Here is an 18,545-nt window from a genome sequence, read left to right as displayed (position 1 = left end):
TCGGCCTCCAAGGGGGACTCTGAGTGAGGCATATTCAGGACAACTCCGCTCCCCTGCCTCATGGCAATACTCATGGCACAGGCCAGGCAAGCAGCAGCCCCGGACGGACCCCCCACCCCCGTGCCCAGTGGCTGTAGCCTGATGACACAAGGAGCCCCAGCATCCCAGAGTAATATTGCCAGCCCCGTTCAGCCGGGAACCCTGAGTCAGGCCTCAAGACAATCATGAGATTGGCTTAAAAATCACAAAATTCTGGGGGGAAACAACAACATTGGGGTTCTTCGGAGTCATGTTAGCAAGCCTGCCTCTGCAGTCAGGCAGGTGAGACACTTCCTTCTTTTTAATGAAAGCCCAGAGTCTCCCCTCACCCCGTGACTCCAGGATCTGGGGCTTTAGGGAAAGCACCAAATTCACGAGAGCTGGTGCCATGGCAGAGCCAATTCAATCAAGCTTTCTAGGACTAAGGTCTCAGCTGAAGTAAGTGGGGGCTGCGCAGGTGCCCAGCATCTCTGAAAAATCAGGCCCTTTCAAAGTGGGACCCAGGAGTCCTGATTCCCAGCCTCCCCTGCTCTAACTACTGGACCCCACTCCCCTCCCAGGGCTGGGAATAGAACCCAGGAGTCCTGATTCCCAGTCTCCCCTGCTCTAACACAGTCTAGCCTCACTCCCCTTCTGGTCCAGGAGTCCAAACGCCACATTTGCCTCTCCAGCTGCACTCGCCTCCCTTAGCTGGGAATGGAACCCAGGAGTCCTGCCCTGTAAACGCCAATTTCTTCCCTTGCCCAGCAGAAGTTCTGTTTAAACAGATGCCTCACTGGGGAGGTCAGGGAATCAGTTCTGGGGTAAGTCTGACTACATGGAGGGCCCTCTGTGCAGCCCAAAGGGCTCTCTGATGTGTTTTCACACACCCCATCGTCCTCACAACCCTTTTCATGCTCTTCCTGGGAGACATAAACGCTGTCATGCTGTAATGGAGGGATAAATCCAGGGAGGGAACCCATTTATCTTACAAGGAAGACTTGGGCAAAAGGACACAGCGCGCGGGCGAGATTGTTATCATCCGTTCTGAAGCACTGTCGCTCCCATCTCAAGGTAACGCAGGAGACGGAGGCATAAAATATTACAGAAATTCGCATATTTAAAAATGACATATGGCTGCCGCTCCCCATTAAATGGCCCAGAGTCCTGAGCAGAGGGAGAAAGGACTATGCAGTGCAGTGCCCCAGACAGCCGGGGCCGCAGGCTGCAAATCCAGCACCCGCCACCCAAGTAGTTAATTGATTTTTGCTAGTGCCGGGGAAAGGGCCCAACCTGGCAGCCCCAGAGACTGGATTCTCCATTGCCCCGCACCTTAGGCAGTCATTTGCATTAGGGATGTAAACCACAAGTGTTTCACACCCACTGTGCATGAGTGGTAATGACTCCACAAGGTGCAATGCAATGAACAATCAAGCCCATCAAGCAGAAGCTCCCCCACCCTGACACTGCCCTACTGGTCTGATTCACCCCTAAACCAGAGGGATGGGAGGTGAGAGAGGAGTTCAGTCTCTGCCCCCAGCTCAGCTCAGGGACACCTGCCCCCTAGAACGGGACTGAGACCAAACGAACTCATGACACCAAAGAGCCAGCACTGCCCACCTGGTCTAGGATTTACCCTGCGACCGGCCCTGCACCCTTCTCCGGCCTCAGTCGCCCAGCACAGAGACACAGTTAACCCTTTGCCTTTAAAGCATTTTTGGTAACATTTTGTGGGTGAGAAGGGAATCTGGGGGGAGCAGGGGACATGAGTCTCTCTGGTCCTTTACAGGGGGTGGGGGAACAGGGGTGGTTTGGCCATTTCCAAAGCACATGGGCAGAATCATAGCTTGTAAGCCCTCTGCTAAATCCCCCCTGCCACTCCCGGGCCGGAGTCCAAGCCACCACCCTGCTGTCGCTATGGAAGGCCAGGAACTCTGTGCTTTCTCTGATCCCTAAATGTGGCTTCCAGCTGCAGTGTTTATACTGGGATGCTCAAGGATGGGGACACAATGGGGTGTGAGGAGAGAGTGTGTGTGTGCAAATAACGGGAGAGTGTGTGTGTGCATGTGCGTGCGTGTGCATGTGCGTGCACTGTATGAGGGTGTACGTGCACCCATTTGTGCCCTGTGAGACTGGAGTGGAGGAGCAGGCGGGCAGAAGTGTAGCTGTGGCTGCGTGTTTGCACAGGGTGTTTCTGTGGCAAGGTGGTGCATGTGTGCGCTTGTCTGCCCTATGCACCCACTGCTCTTTTTTAGCACCCTCTTCTCAGAGTCCATCAGCAGAGTGGGCTGGCCCAGCTGCTGAGAGGCATTTTCAGGATTTCATCTCAAGCGTAAGGAGTCTCTTTGGTTTGCGCCCAGAGCTCTCACGACCCTTGGTGGATTTGCTCCAGGCTAGGCCAGCTGAGTAGCCCAGGGCCCGGAATTCCTTTACTGTTAATTAGGCAGAGATGCATGTCTCAAGGCATGTTGCCTCGTGTCCAGTCTGCTTCCGGCTACACAGACTCACTGCAGCGTCTACCAGCTCAGCCTGGAGAAATGTCTGCTAGCCAAGCAGTCCCCGAGCTTAGCCTAGGAGGGGAGCAACCCCGCAGGCAAGACCAGCTCAGCACAGCCCCTGCCAGCTCAGCCCAAGGGCAGAGGATTCCATGCCAGAAGCAGAGTAGCAGCCAGCCTGGCCAGGCATAGGGGATTCCCAGTATTGACCAACTCAGCCTAGGGCTGGGGGAGTTCCCTTTTGGCTCAGCTGATAGATCTGCTGCCCATGCACTAGCCGGGTACCCCGATGCAGTCTGGCCACCAGGAAGGGGCTCTATTAGCCAGCTACACTGACTGACCCTAGTGCATGACCCTGAAGAGGCTTATAATGCTGAAGAGCAAAAGACTCAACATCCAATTATCCCTGTGCTGCCTGGGGAGAGAGTCTGCCTAGAGCAGCTGGGAGCACCCGTCTGACAGGCCATCCTGCAGTCACTGAAATGAGGGTGGCCAAACGCCTCATTTTCCTTGTGAAAATGCACACGGGTGGGAGTGCTAATTTGCCTCTCTCCCTCCATCTGCCCCCCCACACGCTTACCATCCCATGTTCTGCACCTCCGGTGGTTCATATCCCTTGTCACTGCTGACTAGTGGCTGGAGCAAGGAGCACTGAAGTCAGTCATTTCATCTCTCTCTGTCCCTTGGTAAAATGGAAATACTAATAACTCATCATAGAATAAGTATCAGAGGGGTAGCCGTGTTAGTCTGGTTCTGTAGAAGCAGCAAAGAATCCTGTGGCACCTTATAGACTAACAGACCATAGTCTGTTAGTCTATAACAGACTATGGTCTGTTAGTCTAGACCATAGACTGTTAGTCTATAAAGTGCCACAGGATTCTTTGCATCATAGAATAAATAACCCAGCCCTGTCTCACAAGGGTGAATGGGAGAGTTACTTCATTGATGTTTCCAAGATGCTTTGGGATCCTCAAGCTGAACGGTGCCTTTTAACGGCATCGGGTTATAAATTATTATTATTATTTAAGGAAGGTCACTAAATTCTAAAGCACAATCAAAGTACACCATAGACCCCGCTGGAGAGACAGGAGCCAGCTGCCCCAGTGTCGCCCTCTCCCTGCACATCTGGAGAGCCGGCAGCCACATGGGGGGCAGGGTCACCCACCCAGGGCACATCTGGAGATGGTCGAAGTCAACCGGCTCCAGAGGCGAGACACACGGGCGAGAACTACAACTCCCGACATGCAATGCGCCGGACTCCTGAGAACCGGAACCAGGTGGGAGAGGAGGAGCGGGGCTGCCTTTATCCAGCACCTCTTTGCCGTGAGTCAAGGCCCGCCCCTCTCCCAAAGGCTGCCCTATCATTGGCTAAGCCGCTGGCAGTCACCTGCAGGACGGCCTGTGATTGGTTGTGGGAGGGCTGGGGTTCCAGGCGCTGAGTAGCTGCTGGCTTTGTGCGCGCGCCCCGGCCCCGGCATGGTGAGTCCCCGGTGCTGCCGGGACCCCGCTGGGAGCAGCCCCGGTTCGGCGGGGGGCGGGGGGAGCCGCCCGGGAGCCGGGGCTGGAACTGGCCCCGGGTTGGCGGAGCCCAGGAGCGAGTTCGGCTGCGACCTGCCAGCTGCATCGTAGGGGGCCTGGGCAGCTGCTCGGAAACCGCCGGGACCGGCAACCTGCCCCCCCCCCAGCCAACCTACCTCCCCGCCCCCCCAGCCCCTGGCAACCTGCCCCCAGCCCCTGGCAACCTGCCCCCAGCCAACCTACCTCCCCTGCCCCAGCCCCTGGCAACCTGCCCCCAGCCAACCTACCTCCCCAGCCCCAGCCCCAGGCAACCTGCCCCCAGCCAACCTACCTCCCTGCCCCAGCCCCTGGCAACCTGCCCCCAGCCCCTCGTAACCTGCCCCCAGCCAACCTACCTCCCCACCCCAGCCCCTGGTAACCTGCCCCCAACCTACCTCCTGCCCCTGGTAACCTGCCCCCAGCCAACCTACCTCCCTGCCCCAGCCCCTGGCAACCTGCCCCCAGCCAACCTACCGCCCCAGACCCTGGTAACCTCCCCCAGCCAACCTAGCCCCTCGTAACCTGCCCCCACCAGCCAACCTACCGCCCCAGACCCTGGTAACCTCCCCCAGCCAACCTAGCCCCTCTCCTGCCCCAGCCCCTCATAACCTGTCCCCACCCAACCTAACTCCTCCCCAGCCCTGGCAACTTGCCCTCCCCAGCCAACCTAGCCCCTCCCCTGCCCAGCCCCTTGTAACTTCCCCTCCCCAGCCAACCTCTCTCCTCCTGCCCCAGCCCCTAGCAACCTAACCCCGCCCCTGGTAACTTACCACCTGACCCTCACCCCAGCCCCTGGTAACCTAACCCCACCCCCCAGCCAACCTAACCCTCTGCTCCAGCCCTTGGTAACCTCCCCGCTCCGCCAACCTAACTCCCTCCTGCCCCAGCCCCTGGTAACCTAACCCCTGCCCCACACCAGTGCCCTTCCCCTGCTCTTTACCAGACCCAAAAGCTTCCTGCCCCAGAGCAGTTGCTGCACTTCACTGGTGAATGAAACCCGCTGGCAGGGGAGGAGGCCCGGGACCCAGGAAGATCCTAAGTATCTGGGCCGCTCTTCCCGCTCCTATAAATAGGAGTTCTCCTAGTGCCCTTTCCGGGGGCTTAGGAAGGCATTGCTGCTGCTGCTGCAGGGGAGGCGTCTGTATCTGGTTTCCAGGCCTTACAGGCAACATGAAATGGCTGCAGTGTATCTGCAGAAGCATCTTGCATCTCCTGTCTCCAGCTGATTGTTAGAGGGTCTTTTTCTTTCTTTTCTCCTCGAGAGACTTACAGCAGCACCCTGACCTCGCTGTCCTGGCCGCTGCGGCTTAGTGGTTTATGCGTTGGGTTTGAAACACGCAGGCTCCCGTCAAAAGCCAGGTTTGAATCCTGGAAGGATCCACTTGGGCCCCAACTTTCTGAATTAAACAAAATCCTTCAGGAGGCACCAGGGCTAGGAAATTCGTGTCTGACAGGAACCTGGGGGAGGTCACGGGACTACACAGACCTCTATGCACCAAGTCCCATGTTGTGCTTAGCATAGGCCCTCTGCACTCAGCTGGGTTCAGAGAGCACCAGCCATGTAGAGGATAGTTTTGGAAACCCAGACGATCCCTTGGACAGAAGAGCCACTGAACGCTCATTCGTGTGCCCAGGAATCTGGGCAGGGGTGTTCTGGCTCAGAGGAGGCGCTGCGATGGGCAGGAGCTCTGCTGCTGACTTTGTGGTTCTGATTGTCTTCGTTTCCGTGCCAGGCTGTGATGGGGGTGCAGCTGGTGGTGAGCCTGCTTACGGCCAGCATCATGCAGAAGATGTCCCCGCACTGCTCCTTCGCTCGCTGGCTGCTCTGCAACGGCAGGTACAGGCGCTTTTCCAGCCAGCTCCAAACGGATGCCCCCGTTCTACGCTTGCATCTCTTCCTTCAAACACTGCACCCCAATCCCCACCCCTTCGCTATTCCCACCTTGGGCTCTCTCCCGCATACACACCAGGCTGTGCCTAAGCACCACACCCCAACTCTCAACACCCTCCCCTGTACAGGCCTGCCAGCGTCCTGCAGCCCCTTCTCCAGACGCCTGCAGTGTTGCTGGTTTTCTCTCGTCCAGTCAGACATTTCTGACCCCCCGCAGCTGTTTGTTTATATTTTGCCCCATCACTGACCCCCTCCTGTACCTCCCTCCAGCCTGTATCGCTACAAGCACCCTTCGGAGGAGGACTTGTATGCCCTGGCTGGGAAGCAGAAGCCCAAGGCCAAGCGAGACCGGTGAGCGGCTCCCCTGCAGTCCATGGTTTGTTATTGGATGTGACGATTAGAAGGTTTGGAGTGAAAATTGTGCCTCTCCTCTTCCAGGCCTGCCCCCATCTTTGGGGAGAGAGGGTGTGGTGAGCAGTCAGGGCAGGGGTTGCACCCAGAGGCTCCGATCGGGGATCTGTGGTGCAGATATGCACCCATCTGAAACAGTGGCACCTGCCCCCGTCAGTCTCAAGCCTTGTCTAGACGCACACGTTCTGTTGCTTTACCTACACTGGTCCAGCTGAAGCAGTGAAACACACACCCTGTGAGTGTGGACACAGCTGTGTCTGGATAAATGTGCTGGTGGGGAAATAAGTTATACCAATGGGTCTCAAACCATGGGTCGTGACCCTGTTTTCATGCGGTTGCCAGGGCTGGCATTAGACTGCTGCGGCCTGAACCCTACTGCCAGGGGCCAATGCTGAAGCCTGAGGGCATCTGCCCTAGGTGGCGGGGCTCAGGTTACAGACCCCCCGGCCTGGGGTAGCAGGGCTTTGGTGGGCTCAGGCTCCCCCCCCGGGTCATGTAGGAATTTTTGTTGTCAGAAGGGGCTCATGGTGCAATGAAGTTTGAGAACCTGACTTATACTGATAGACGCTTTTATCCTGGGGTAACTGCGTCTGCACGAGGCATTGTACCTGTATAACTGTACCGCCCTAACTCAGAACCAAATTTGTGTGCGGACCAGGGCTAAGTCCACGGTAAGTGACAGCAGCTGGATACAACCAACGGAGGCAGGGAGCATGAATTCCAGCTCTGTGGGCTGCTGTCCAGGAACTTTGTCCCACCCTCGCTGTGCTCTGTTCCTGCCATTCTGAGCCTGTTTCTCTCTCGCAGGAGGCTGAATGGGGTCGCAGAGGATAAACCCCTGTCAGTGCCCAAGGACATCAACCTGCACTTGGAGACCACCCCAATAACCACAGTGGATGCTCTTGGTAATTCCCACACATCAGAGGCAGTGTGTGCGCAGTGGCTGAAGGCCTGTGGGGTGGGGAGGGGGGTGTGACTGATCTGAGTTTTCTAAGGCAGAGCCAGGGAATAGACCCCAGGAGTCCTGACTCCCAAGCCCCCCTGCTCTAATCTGTGGGACCCCAATCACTTCCCAGAACCTGTTACAGAACCCAAGAGTCCTGATTCTCAGGGCCCTTGTTCAGGCCCGTGGCCTGTGAGGGCCAAAGAAGTTCAGTTAGGGAAGTGTCCCTCGCTGCCCCCCCCCATGTGCGCGCACACACGCCGCAAGGCGGTGGGGGCAGGGTGAGCTTGCTCCTTGCACACTGGCTGGTGGTGACAGCCCTGCGTCTCTCTGCCCGTTCCCAGTGCTGCGCTATTTCCTGGAGTACCAGTGGTTCGTGGATTTTGCCGTCTACTCTACCCTCGTCTACCTTTTCACTGAAGGCTACTACTGTCTGGTGGACCCCCAGAAGGAGATGAATGTTGGCATCCTGTGGTGCCTGCTTACGGTTGTCTTCTCCTTGTATCCTTCCTTTCCTACCCTGTCCCCTCTGCCGTGGGGGCTGGAGCAGGGTTCCCAAGGGGGGCTGGAATTCCCTAACCATGTGCCGGGGTCTGGAAGGAGAGGGCAGTGCAGGCAGCTCCCTAAGGCTGCCAGTGACAGGCAAAATAACAGGGGGGAAGAAACCTACCATCCTCTTCAATTAGAAGCCTGGCTAAGGCCGAATGGCTTAATTTATGGACTTATAAACAGTTCCCTGACAAGTGATAAAGCTGCGTAATGAGAGCCTTCCCCACCGAGAACCGGGCAGGGCCTGCTGAAGTGCATGCTTTACGAGGTGCTAATGCCGTGGCGGCTGCAATCTGTATGGATGGAAGGGCTCATGGACACTTTTACAGGCTGCAGTAAAGCAGGGACGCCTGGGCCGTCTGTCTATCCCCATTGAAAAGGCGGCCGGCCCACTCCCCGGCGGTTTATTTAGGGTTTATGTGAACATGTATGTAGCACCGAGTAGCCTGCCAGTCCCTCCCCCTTCCCTGCGGCTGATGGATGCAGGGCGCCGGGGGATTGGCAGCACAGGCCGAGCCTTGGGGCCTGGCTGCTAATGGGGGTGGGGAGCAAAACCCAGCCTTGGGGACCCTAAAGAAAGGGCTCGAATTGTTTCCTTTCATTACCCATAATCGCCCCTTCTTGCCAGCAAGCGACACCCCAGAGAGTCCCTCTGAGTTAACCTCTCAGGCCTTCTCCTTAGGTGCAGTCACACGCTTCTGCCCCTCTCCGGCCTGGCCCCAGGCTGTGGCACCCAGCAGATCGATCGTGCTCAGCCTGCAGGTCGGGCTGCCTCACCCGCTCGCAGTTCTTCCCTGCAGAGCATGTGGCTGGGGTGGATACAACAACCAGGCAGCCTCCCTAATGCCAGGGTATTTAACCTCAGCAGTAGGCACAAGGCATCCCACCCTAGGTCCCGCTTGTTCAGGGAAACCCTGATTCTCCCCTCAGCAGGAGGCTGCGCTATAAACCCCTCCCTGCTGGAGTCACCTGGGACGGGCTTCTGGCAGCCAAGTCAGCCCTGCCTATGCTGTGATCATCCGAATGGAGAGGGGGGAATCCCCTTTGGGCTCGGCCTGTCCCTCTAGCTAGCAGGGGCTGGGCTGGGCTTCGAGAGCTTGGCAGAGTGAGCCCTGGGGTCAGGCCCCAGTGTAACCCAGAGGGACAAAACCTCCCCAGGCTGGGCCACCTGGGGCGTTGATTGTGTCTCCCCCACACGCACTCAGGCCCCAGTGAGGATGTCGTTACAGGAGCCTCCCTCAAATGAGATCGGGGGCCCATTGTGCCAGCTGCTCCCTAGGCCTGTGCTAACAGGCAGCCCCCGCCCCATAGATAGACCAAGGCGGTGGGGGATTCGCCTCCCTGCCTTACAGACGGGAACTGAGGCCCAGGTTGGCTAAGTGCCTTACCCAAGGCCACACACAGAGTGAGTGACAGAGCTGGTCTCTCATCACCATGACTACAAGGGCCTTCCTGACGGCTGCAGCCCGGGTCTCTCCCAGCCCTCAGACAGTGACTAGACAGAGGCGTGTGTTTGGTTTTATACTGGTTTGTATTCCCCGGTGAAAGGTGCCGGCTCCACGTTCCCTGAGGCTCAGGCGCGCACGTCCCCCACTCCTGAGCGCTGCTCCTCGTCCCTGTTGGGGGGCTCACTGCCAGGCCCGAGGGGGCAGCTTGCTCTCCGTGGCCCACCCAGCCTTTGGCCTCTGCCACGACCTCCAGCCAAGCCCACACATGCGTGAGAGGGAGACCTTTCTCCATTAGGAGTTACGCTGAGGCCCAGCAAACTGGCCTCACCCGGGGGCCAGCAGGCAGGAGCCGTCCGAAGGGGGAGAACTGTCTGTAGCCACCAAGTGGGGTCCCCTGGTGTGAGACGTCTGTTCAGTGAGCGTTTGGGGCTATGTAAAGGCCAAGCCCCGCTGGTTTCTTTAACACCAACCCCGCTGCGCCTGCAGCAAGATCTTCTTCATGGTGATGCACCATTACTTCCGCTCAGAGGAGGGGGGCGAGCGCTCCGTCTGCCTCACCTTCGCCTTCTTCTTCCTCCTCATCGCCATGGTGGCGCTCGTCGTGCGGGAGGACTACTTGGAGTTCGGCCTCGACTCGGGTCAGCGAGCGGTGGGGCTGGGGCCGTGCCGGGTGGGGGGAGAGAGCTGGGGATTGGGAGGACAGGTGGATTTGAGCACCACGGCAGCAGGTCCCTCAGTAGGGATGAGCCGGGCCTGCCCATGGACTTACCAGCTGTGGTTGGAACCGTGTGCAGATGTGGCTGTGGCAGGGGACGTGTCTGCATGCGGTGATCCTGCTAGTGTGCTTCGGGATCCGATTGTGGGATGGGGGCCCGTTACCTCCAAGTGCCCAGATGTACTGGGGGGTTGTGCATGGCACCGTTGTTCTATGACTGACCCCAGTCTATGGTAGATGCGAGTGTGTGGCAGGAAATCTGCCCTGTTTGGCCATTGTGGTACAAACCTGTCCCCATGCATGTTAAACTGTTAGACAACCCTGCAGGGGGGTTGTCTAGCCTAAGCAAAGCGGTTAAAGTTAGTTTGGGATGAGCCAACCCATTCTGGCTAATCCCAGTCTCTCCCCTGACGACAGTGCAGGTTAACCCTTAACTCAGTCAGCTAACCCCAACCCAACGTCGACCGCCCCTAGCTAGACAGACCCACAGACGTAGGCAGACAGGCCCAAGCTGTTACAGTGCTCTCCCTGTTGCGGGAGCTTTTGCTGTAATGACGGGCCCTGAGCACTGTGCTAGCCACGGCCCAGGTAGCCACTTTAAATGAATAAAAGGGAAGTGCTTTTCCATGCAATAAATAATTAACCTGTGGAACTCGCTGCTGTAAAACAGCACTGAGGCCAAGAGCTCAGTGGGATTTTGTGCAAAAAGATTAATATGGAGGACAAGACTATGTAATGTTACAGCAGTAAGGATTAAAAAACCCCAGGAGTTTGAGAAGGGCTAAAAATCCCCAAGCTCCAGGGCATGAGCCAACTCTAAGTAGCAGGGGTCAGGAAGGAACATTCCCTGGGGACAGGTTAGCCCAAAACTGCTGGGTTTCCTGTGCCTTCCTCTGAAGCAGCTGGTCCTAGCCACTGTTGGAGACAGGAGACGGGACTAGGTGGATACTGGCCATCCCTGTATTCCGATTGCTGAACAGCACGCAGACCTGCCCTGGGCATGGTGCTGGACCCAGCTGTCAGCAACCTGGTGCTGCGTGCCAAAGGACCGCCCCACCCAGTCTTTGCAGTGAGGTCATGTGATGCAACGTACCATTGTGGGCTCTGAATCCCCCCCTGCTTTTGTCTAGTTAAATGCTGGCTAATTACTTTTACTGCTGGCTTTTGTCATCCTTTGACCAGCCGCATTGGTGGGGTGGCAAAGGAGCCTAGGAAGGGCTGTCTGACTAGCTCCTGGGAGCCAGCAACTCCTCACAGGAGACAGCCTGATTCTGCTCTCGCTTATAGCCAGGGAAGTCTGCCAGCAATGGGGTTACTCCCTATTTTCACCAGTGGCAGTGACGAGGGATCAGGCTCTCTCTGCCCAATGAAATAGTGCTGTGCAGAAAACTGACCCCCAAGCCCCTCTCTAGATGAGCCGTTTAGGGGGCTGGAGGGTGGGATGCTCTTGCTTTCAGTCTGTGGGTTTTGTGGTTCTGTTTCCCCACTCGTTCTCTTGTTACAATCCCTTAAACAGACAAATAATATTTATCCCAGTCAGCTCCTTGCACCCCGAGGGAGCTCGCTGTCACTCACGAACTGACCCACCCACATGTGCGTAGCTCTAAGGCTTGGAGTCCCACATGTCGGGAAGTGCTCTGCTCGATCGAATCGCTCCTCGTGTGGACACGCTGCAGTCTGGCACAGCTGTGCTTGGGCCGGTCTAACGTTGTGCTCCTGAGGAGGAGAGGGGGGTTGACTATGTCAGTACGAAGCGGGTCTTTGCCAGTATAGCTGCGTCCACACTAGACGCACTTTGCTGGCATAGTTCATTAGCACGCCGGCACTCTTAAAGCACACCAAAGTAATTTATACCATTTCCAAAGCAACATAAGCTAAACTTTAAAAAGGGCCCTTTACTGGACTCAGCGTGTCCCCATGGGATTCTGTACCGGTATTACTGCAGTGGTTTAAATTCACCCCCTATCGGTATAACTTTCCCATGTTGATGAGCCCTTAGGCGCTTTTGACCATTTCACCCTGAATGACTTACTGAGGAACCTGCTGTAGCGATTGGAATAAAGCTACACCATTGCTTTCCCCGTCACCTGCTGCCTCTTCCCTTCCAACACAATCTCTCCTACTCACCCATGTCTCGGTTTTCTACAGGGCTTGCCAATGTCAGTGATAACCTGGAGATTTTCTTAAAGCAGCGAGGATGGGAATGGACGTAAGTCTGGCCGAGCAGATAATAGAAAGGCACGTGGGATGGGGGGCAGGGTTGAGCTTTTTGAGTCTTTGCAGCCATTCCAGTCACCAGCCTTTTGTGTCACCGGTTCAGCAGCCTTCTGTAAGGTGGCTGAGTTTCAGTTCCATAGAGTATTTTTATTTTCATGGGATTTTTTGTTGCTTGTTTTTTAACCTTAGAAATATCAGAAATGTTGAGTCTGATTTTGCTGGAGGATTTCATGGAGGTCTCAGAGATGTAAGATGCCTTTAACTGAAGAGGGGGGAGGGATAGCTCAGTGGTTTGAGCATTGGCCTGCTAAACCCAGGGTTGTGAGCTCAATCCTTGAGGGGGCCTTAATGGGGATCAGGGGGAAATCTGTCAGGGACAGTACTTGGTCCTGCTAGTGAAGACAGGGGCCTGGACTCAATGACCTTTCAAGATCCCTTCCAGTTCTATGAGATAGGCATATCTCCATATATTTAGAAGAGATGGGAGGGCTTGAATCTTTAACAAAGAATATTTTTCTCCTAAGTGTGTTTTGGACATTGGAGTTAAATGAATGTTAACTAACCTGACAGAAACAAAGACTGAATAAAAAAACCTTACCCATCAGATTTCTCTTCTGTGCTGTCATAATGCCACTAGTTCCCCAGCCAGCCACCCATCCTCTTCTGGGAAAAACCAAGGTCAAAAAGGCTTGGAAAGATTCTCTTAACGCTAGCATTATGGAGAGAACCATTTATCCATCAGATAGAAGCATAAAAAGGGCACAAGGTCTGTGTGTTTTCGCCTCTGCTGGTCCCTGAGGAAGAGCCTTCCCTGTCCTCGTGCTAACTCGGCCGCAGGCTGAATTTTGTCTGTTAACATGTCGTAGCCTTATCTGACCCTTGATGACCCTGCTCCGTGTCTGCAGAGTTCCCATCACCAAACTGACCTTCAAGCTGGGGCTGGTGGCCCTTTGTTCGTTCATTGGCGCGTGTCTGACGTTCCCGGGGTTGCGGCTGGCGCAGACTCACCTGGACGCTCTGAAGATGGCTGCGGACAGGCCAATGACCCAGTTGAGTAACCTCCTGCTTGTCTGTGAAGCAGCCAGCGTTATGGGTGGGCTGCGAGACGGCACAAGGCCGCCACCCCTGGCTACTGTCTGACTGTGTGGGGAGCTCTGTTCCCCTGGGTACTGCCCCACCCCAGAGGTGGCAGCAGTGCAAGCCATGCACAAGCCCTGTGGCATGGGAGGTGCTTTGCAGATGTAAAGCAGGGGTGTCATTCAGACACAGGGCGAGGGGGGGGTGTAGAGACAGGAGCTCTGCCAGGAAATGGACCTCTGATAAGTTTGACAGGTCTATGCAGGTGCTGACTGTATGCTGGGGGCAGGACACGGGCCAGGTTACCTGGCTCTGTCCCTCTAAAATCCCTCCCCCCTAGCTCCCTCCCCTCAGATACCCGGAGGGTGTTGCTTTTCCCGAGGGGGCCAGCTGGCGGCGCCTTCAGGTGAACACTGCCAGGAGCCCACGGTTGGGGGTGCTGCCCTGAGATGGGAGACACCTGGACTCTGACAGGCTCTGACTCCAGTTCTTTATCCCCCCGGCAGGATCCTGCTCCACGCGAGTTTCCTGGCACCCCTGGTCGTGGTGCTCATGTGGATCAAGCCCATTTCCCGAGACTTGCTGCTTCGTGCACCCATGGGGAAGCAAACGGTCCAGATGTGAGTGGGTCTCTGTGGTCAGCAGGCAGGCAAGGGGGAGGGGGTGTCCAAGTCTGTTCCCTTCCCCATCCACCAGGTGCAGACATGGGTCCGTCCTGTGCCCTGTGCTACCCCCGGCCATCCCAGCGTCTGCCAGTGCTTTATTGTTCAGACGCGCCACCCCCATGAGTCAGTGACATCAGCCTCGCTAGTGAGGGGAAGGGACTTTCCACCAAGGACACGAGTGCTTGGTAGAGCCAAGAAATAGAACCCAGGAGTCCTGGCACCCAAGTGCTTCCTGCCTCTAACTGCTAGACCCCACTCCCCTCCCAGAGCTGAGAACAGAACCCAGGAGTCCTGGCACCCAGGTGCCTCCAACTGCTAGACCCCACTGCCCTCCCAGAGCTGAGAACAGAACCCAGGAGTCCTGGCACCCAGGTGCCTCCAACTGCTAGACCCCACTGCCCTCCCAGAGCTGGGGACAGAACCCAGGAGTCCTGGCTCTCTCTGTTCTACTGTTGGTAACATCCCTGACTTTTCTGGCAGTGCTGGCTGAACTCCCATCAGACCCGGCTGTTTCTGATGTGTCCCTTGCTGTATAGTCCAGGCACTGTCCAAGCTGTGTCCTTTGAAGGTGAATTCTGCCCCCTTCACGCTAACTCTCCTGTCCTCTTGCCCCAGCATGTCGGACTCTGCCTACAACTCCACGCGCCTCTGGACCATTGTCGCCCTCTGCCTGCTGCGCCTGGCCATGACGCGCCACCACCTGCAGGCCTACCTCCAGCTGGCGGAGCGCTGGGTGGAGCAGATGAAGAGGGAAGCTGGGCGCATCACCGCCCTGGAGATCCAGCGCAAGGTAGGCGCCGGCGGGGCACACAGTAACTCAGGCAGCTGGGCAAAAAGCAGATTCAGGCTCCCTGCTGTGGAAACAGCCCAGGAGTCTGAGGCCGGTCACTCTCCAGCCTCCTCGGAGGCTTGTGAACCAGCTCCATTGAGCCGGCCGTAGGACCCTGGGTCCCAACACCCCTCAGCTCCAGGGAGATCCCCCTCTCCTGGCTGTAGCTAGATCTGTTCCCCTGTAAGCACCTGGCCCGAGACGGTGCACAGGCGACCCACACCAGGGTCTAGACAGCACTGGCCTTGGGCAAAGACGGGATGTTTCCTTTCCTCTCGATCTCTTTCCTTCCTGACTCTCCCCTCTAGTATGGGTTGTACAGTCGCACCGTGCGGGCCTCGTTCTGCCAGGCCCAGCCCCTTCTGCATGGGCAGGGGAGAGGCACCGAGAGGGTAGTGACTTGCCCAGGCTTGCAGAGCCGTCTGGTGCTCCTACCCACGAGGTGGCGCGCGTCCCTGCAGTGCTGATTCCCTCTCCGTTTCTAGGTCGCGAGGATTTACTGCTACGTCACCGTGGTCAGCCTGCAGTACCTGGGCCCCATCATCCTTACGCTGCACTGCACGCTGCTTCTCAAATCTCTGGGTAGGGAGCCGCCTGGGGGCTGGTGGGCCCTTTGCAACTTGCCACCCCAAGAGGTGGGGGTCGGGGGGAGCCTTGCTTGAGGGATCAGCATCGGGGCTGCAATGTGGAGCAGGTCACTGGAGCTGCGTCTGCCTCTAGCTGCTCTCCCTGGTTACCTCTCCGCTGCAGCTGAGGGGCCCTGTGTGAAATGAGTTTGTCGGGTCTCAGGCCACTGCCTGATGGGCAGTTGTCCAGGGCCCAGACTGAACTGGGGTCCCTGCACCTGGCGCTGGCTGGCAGGGGACGGGAGCCCCAGCCCTGAACACCCAGCTTGGAAGGAAGGTTCGATGTCCTGCTGAGGGGTTGGGAGGGCCGAATTGTCCCACATCTGCAGGGTTCATGCACCTCCTCCTGCAGTGGCTGGTGCTGGCCCTGGTCTGAGCCAGCCTGGCTGGCAGTCCCTTGCCGGTCTGTAAACCGGGGCACACCTCCCCTGGCCCTGAGTCACCGTTTGCAGTGAGCTGAGCAGGGCCGGGAAACACCCCAGCAGCTGAGGCACAGGACAGGTGCTGCAGGGAGCAGTTGGTGGGACCTGTCCCCGCAGGGCTGATTGGGACTAGAGGGGTGCGCTCTGCCCCTGCCAGGGGTGGGGGATCAGCTTGGCTCCCCTCACACTCACCAGTCCCCTCTGCCTTGCAGGTGACTACTCGTGGGGCCTGTTCCCCGAGCCCCGACCCGTCTCCCCGGCGGTGGGCGCTGCACCGGCCCGGCCCGCTGCTCCCTCGGCTGAGGAGGAGGGAGGAGAGGACATGCAGGCCACGGTGGCGCAGATCACGGGCGCGCTGGGCGCCATCCTTACCCCGCTTTTCTACCGTGGACTCTTCGCCTTCCTGATCTGGTGGGTGGCCGTTTGCCAAGTGATCACCAGCCTCTTTGGCCTCTACTTCCACCAGTACTTGGCAGCCTCCTAACCACAGCTGCAGCCAGGCCCAGGTGTCCCGTGACCTGCAGGGCTCCCGCGTGGAAAGGACCCTGTGGGCTACCTGCCACGGGCAGGGGCTCCCAACGGCTCTCTGCCCTGCGGCCAGCCCTTCTCCTCTCTTGCCTGGGCCTGGGCACGCCAGCTCCCCCGCTTTGTGTAGAGACAACCAGCCTCCCTGCTGGGACACACCTGTCAGGCCGAGGCCGCTGGCTGCTTGTCTGTGCCCGCCAAGGGGGCGGGAGTAACGCGGTGGGGGTGTTGGTGCATCAGCGTCTCCCCAGCCTGCATTGGAGCCGGTTGGGAGATGGGGGGGGGGGCCAAGCTCAGCCAGAATGGGGACAGCATCTTCTGGGCAATTTCTCCCCAGCTTGCTTCGGCCAAGCCGCTCCCCCTCCCCACACCACGGCAGAGCAAACCCCATCCCAGCAGGGAACTGGCAGCCCTTCCCTTGGGCCTGGCCAGGCTCGCACCAGCTGGCCCTGGGCTGGGGGGTCTTGGGCTGCAGGCCACTGTGTGGGGGCGGGTGGGAAATCACCGGATGAGCTATTAGAACAAACTCTTTTTCTGGTAGCTTTGTTTTTCCACAGCTCGGGTCCTACCACGGCCAAGGCCCTTGCTCCCTGCGGGGGGAGGGGTTGGACATTTGCCCTGGAGGGAGCTTTAACGAGGGCATAAATAGCGATTCTCCCTCAGACTGGGAGTGGTGTGCGTGGGGTTTCTGTGGCCTGCATTTGATTTAATTTCTCCTCAGGAAAACATCCCCCCTCCTCTGTGTAAAATCACCCAGCGGCCTTACTCATTCTCACGTCTAGAATAAATGCAACCAGGTACAGGGTTAATGTATGAATAAAACTGGTAACCTGCTTCCTGATCAGATTCCTGCAGTGGTAGCTGGACAGAGGATTCTTCAAGTCCCCATCCAAATGCGTGCTGCAGTGCACTGTTAAAGCAGCTGCTGTGTTCCACCCCAGAGCTGGCTGCATTTGAGTAATGGGGGGTGGGGAAGTCAAAGCTATTGCAGCAATATAAGATGGGGGCAGGAATGTGACCCAAACAGCAGCTCATCCCCAGCACCCTGTGGGGGGGAGGAGGGGCAGGGACTGCAGCCCCTCCCAGTGGAGGAGGGAGACTAGAGCTGCCCTGGCAGGAGTGAGCTTGGCTAGCCACCAGGCCGAGCATTTCGGAGGGGGTGGGGGAGCTTTCTGCAGCATCTCACCCCTTATGTAACCAGAGTCTGTCCCTGAGGCTTATGCGGAGGGGCAGTCGGAGGTGGGCGGGGGGCTGCAGAGAGGCCCCCCCCAAGCCCCAGCAGCTGGGTTCCCTGCAGGCCAGCACTTGCAGACTGCAGTATGTTGGGGGAAATTCCTTCACCATGGGCTGGTGGGGCAGCGAGGGGGCAGTTAAGTCCCGGCTGTGGGGCTAGTGTTGTGGTCCCGTAAATCCCAGCGCCAGCTGTAAGCAAGTCCCTCAGCCTGTGGCACAGAGCGGGGGCGAGCGGGGCCGCCTCTGCCCTCCCCTGGCCAGGGCCAAGGTGACAGTGACGCAGCCGCCTGGAGCAAGGGCCACCTGTGAGCTGGGCCCCTCAGCCAAAGCACAGCTCCCTGCACCCCCGCAGTCAAACCCCCATGAAAAGGAGCAGCTTGTAACAGGGGAGCTGGGGTGGGCGTGGCCCCTGGAGCCGAGCAGCCTGCCAGGCCCCCGTGTGCAGCTGCCCCAGGGAAGGGAGGCTGCTGACAAGGCTCATTTCCATCCCCCATTGCAGGGGGTCAGGCCCTACAGGTGCCCCTCCCTCTCCCCCAAGAGCCTCAAGAGAGCGTGCAGCCCCCAGTGGCCTTCACCCCCCCATTCCCCCACCGGACTCAGCATTCCCCTTCCTCCACACCCATAGCACGTGCTCCCCAGCCCCGCAGCATCTGCATCTTTCCACAGCCCCCCCCCCAGTGGGGAGAATGGAAATGGGGGCTCCCTGCTTGGCATGGGTGGAAAGCACAGGCAGAGCCTGCAAAACCCCCAGCCGGTGCTCACTGGGCCCCAGCCCCGCACGGAGGGAGCCATAGCTGGGACCAGCTCCTGGAGAAGGAAGGGCAGGGCCCCTTTTTCAGCTCAGTTTCAGTTCAGCCACCCCAAGTCCAGGCAAGGCCATGGGGGCTGGTTCAAGCCCTGCTGTCCCTGTCCAGCCCCGAGAGC

The 18,545-nt window shown here is 58.0% G+C and overlaps 1 protein-coding gene across 2 annotated transcripts; it reads left to right on the top strand.

Moving 5' to 3' along the window:
* Positions 1–3,859: 3,859 nt before the first annotated feature.
* Positions 3,860–17,891, top strand: TMEM161A (transmembrane protein 161A). 2 transcript variants are annotated; one of them, XM_039515952.1, is made up of 12 exons: positions 3,860–3,992; positions 5,804–5,907; positions 6,232–6,312; positions 7,180–7,277; positions 7,660–7,816; positions 9,799–9,950; positions 12,176–12,236; positions 13,150–13,293; positions 13,828–13,941; positions 14,602–14,776; positions 15,301–15,397; positions 16,076–17,891. In XM_039515952.1, exons 1-12 carry the CDS (start codon positions 3,990–3,992, stop codon positions 16,345–16,347), a joined length of 1,458 nt encoding a protein of 485 aa, XP_039371886.1. In that variant the 5' UTR covers positions 3,860–3,989; the 3' UTR covers positions 16,348–17,891. The 2 variants fall into 2 exon arrangements, with proteins under 2 accessions (XP_039371886.1, XP_039371887.1); XM_039515953.1 differs by lacking the exon at positions 3,860–3,992 and adding an exon at positions 5,167–5,429.
* The last annotated feature ends 654 nt before the right edge of the window (positions 17,892–18,545 follow it).

The sequence above is a fragment of the Mauremys reevesii genome, linkage group 26 (genome assembly GCF_016161935.1).
Source record: "Mauremys reevesii isolate NIE-2019 linkage group 26, ASM1616193v1, whole genome shotgun sequence".
NCBI lineage: Eukaryota > Metazoa > Chordata > Testudines > Geoemydidae > Mauremys > Mauremys reevesii.
The sequence above is the reverse complement of the archived record's forward strand: the minus strand, read 5'-3'. Positions and strand labels throughout refer to the sequence as shown.